This window comes from Micromesistius poutassou, assembly GCF_964030765.1.
Source record: "Micromesistius poutassou genome assembly, chromosome: 4".
NCBI lineage: Eukaryota > Metazoa > Chordata > Actinopteri > Gadiformes > Gadidae > Micromesistius > Micromesistius poutassou.
The window spans coordinates 19,819,061-19,821,848 of NC_140274.1; the positions used below are offsets into that span (position 1 = coordinate 19,819,061).

The 2,788-nt window shown below is 50.8% G+C and overlaps 1 protein-coding gene across 2 annotated transcripts in view; it reads left to right on the forward strand.

Moving 5' to 3' along the window:
• The window catches only part of timm50 (translocase of inner mitochondrial membrane 50 homolog), an 18,312-nt gene extending 15,988 nt beyond the window's left edge, over window positions 1-2,324 (forward strand). The window contains exons 11-12 of one of the 2 annotated variants that reach the window (XR_014633363.1): window positions 874-2,089; window positions 2,129-2,324. Coding sequence is in view for 1 of the 2 variants with exons in the window: in XM_084466674.1 (XP_084322800.1) it covers window positions 874-972 (99 nt within the window). In the remaining variant the exon portion in view is untranslated. Of the gene's footprint in view, window positions 1-873 lie in introns of both variants that reach the window. The other variant, XM_084466674.1, reaches the window with a different exon arrangement.
• The last annotated feature ends 464 nt before the right edge of the window (window positions 2,325-2,788 follow it).

A 2,788-nucleotide genomic window follows, 5' to 3' on the forward strand; every position in this document is an offset into this window, starting at 1 on the left:
TTAATGCATGCGCTGTTATATCTGACATTCTCAAATAAAATTCGGAGTTGTTTAAACTACAGAAATCTGTTAAGAATTATCTTAGTGACTAATACAACAAGCATGTAGCTGCGCTGTTTGTTTAATCAGAATGGAATGGATCGCAAATAGATCTGAGTGAAGAAACGTGAACAATGATGAACACAGACAATGAACAACAATGAACTAGTTGATGGCCTAGGAGTAGGCCTAGGCTACTTTAACATTTAAACAAGGTTTTAGAATAGGCTAAATAATTATTTTAAACGAAGCAGCGTGCCACACTGGACAAAGCCGACACACATGTTGTTACTGCCCACGACTTGTTTGAAGTGGTTCCATACCTCAGACTTTCCTCCAGACTTGCTCAACGTTAATTCTCCTGATTTTATTTTATTCTTTATGTCTCCAAGCTCCATGTTGCAATATATATAGGCCTATAATATTTATGTTCAGGGCATAGCTTTCTCCTCAGATTAGGCCAATAAAGCAATGATTTAAAAAGTTTTTAAAAAAAAACACAAACGCTTGATCAAAGGCCGGCCCGACCCGGCCCGAGGGTAGTGGTGGGAAATATCGGCCCGGTCGGGCTTGGGCAGAGAATCTAAACTCTACTAACTGTGTGTCCAATAGGAGCAGGAGTAGGTGTAGTGAGGAGGAGGAGGAGGAGGTGTAGTGAGGAGGAGGAGGAGGAGGTGTAGTGAGGAGGAGGTGTAGTGAGGAGGAGGAGGAGTAGTGAGGAGACTCACTAACTGTGTCCTGCAGGAGGAGGAGGATGTGTAGTGAGGAGGAGGAGGAGTAGTGAGGAGGAGGAGGAGGAGTAGTGAGGAGCCTCATTAACTGTGTGTCCCGCAGGAGGAGGAGCAGCGGCTGGCGGAGGTGGCCCAGCAGACCAAGCAGGGCTTCTCTCTGGGCTCCATGGCCTCCCGACTCTGGCGCTCCAAGCAGCAGTGAGCCCCGCCCGCATCATCATCCACCAATAGCAGCCCGGCCCTCACCTCCACCGGCCAATAGGGGACAGGTGGCCACTGTCCACGTCTGGGTGGGCCGTGCTGCCAGGACATTGGTTCACCTCTGCACCGATGGGTGGGGCTCTTCTGGCTCCTGGCTGCTCATTGGTCCGTTTTTAGTTGTGGTTTGACTCCAGGAGCCGGGGGTTCAGAGCTGCAGTTGGTCTCAGGGAGCGAGACGAGATCAGAGCACCGTCGCCTCTCCCGCTCTGGTCCGGCTCCCCGGCCCTCAGACTCTGACCCCGGACCTCAGGGCCCCCCCGGGGCCCTACCACCAGGGCTCTCCCCCCCCTGGGGCCCTCCCTCCCTCCCTCCCTCCCTCCCCCCCCCCCCCCCTTCCCCCGGGGTCTCCCCGGGCCCCTCCCCGCTCTGTGTGCTAGATGTATATCATGGTTTCTATATTATATTGAATGTTGCTTATTGTTGTTGGGGACCTCTCGGGCCGCCCCGCCCCGCCCCATTGGCCGTCGTCCTGATGGACGTGCGAGCGGGGGACCGAGCAGCAGACAGACTGAACGAGTCGATCGCCGAGCGGAGGAGCAGGAAAGGGCGAGGTCGCCGGCTCCGCTCGGATTGGCCGGCTCCCTGCTGTGATGTCATCGCTCCCGTCCTGAGCGGCGGCGACGTCGTCTTCTTCATGACCACACACACACACACACACACACACACACACACACACACACACACACACACACACACACACACACACACAGAACACAACAGGATGTGACTTCATCTAAACAGTAGGATGTGACCTCATCCAAACGCCAGGATGTGACCTCATCCAAACATCTTGTCAATAAAAACACCATCAAAGTATTCTTGTGCCGAGTCGTCTCCTGGGAGTTGAGCTGGATACGCTACAAGGCTAATTACATGAGCTGGCTACACTGCAGGGCCTGGGATGGAGACCTGGCTAGCTGCGCGACACGGCGGTGAGCTAGGGACAGGTGGTGTAGCTAGTCTACTGCCATGTTAGTAGACTACAGGTGTAGCTAGTCTACTGCCATGTTAGTAGACTACAGGTGTAGCTAGTCTACTGCCATGTTAGTAGACTACAGGTGGTGTAGCTAGTCTACTGCCATGTTAGTAGACTACAGGTGTAGCTAGTCTACTGCCATGTCAGTAGACTAGCTACAAGACAACTCATTGAGCTAACTAGCTTAATGAGATGCAGGCAGGTATAAAGTGCTTGTGACCAGTGTGTGACCGCCGCCGAACCATTGAACCGCTGTGGCCGGCCCATTGCATTGTGGGCCAGGAGGAGGTGGCTACTAGTACAACCACACAGCTCTGAGGCTGACTTCTGTTCCTTAATAAAGAAACTGAACCACACAGCCGTCTGTCTGTCTGTTTGTTTTTAATAGCGGTACACGCCTATTATTCATACCTCAGATTAAATTAAGCTGTTTTTATGCTCTGATAAGAGAGTTATTAATCTCTGAATGTTTAGATAAGCTGGACTTTATAGGTACATGGTCGACTTGTTCAGAGTTCACCTGTACTCTGTATAGCTCCCCATCCAACCCCTCCTACTTATTGTATGTTCTACGTCCTGGCACGTACGCACTTATTGCATGTCGCACTTAGTTATAGTACTACTACACTACACTAGTTGTGTAGTGTCTTACCCTAGCTATCTTTGTTGTATACAGGAAATGGGTTAACCTAGTGATTGTCAGCACTTGGTTCTATGAACATCCTTACTGTACAGACAGCGATATATTGTTGTTTCACCTTCTTTTGATGAATGTACTTAT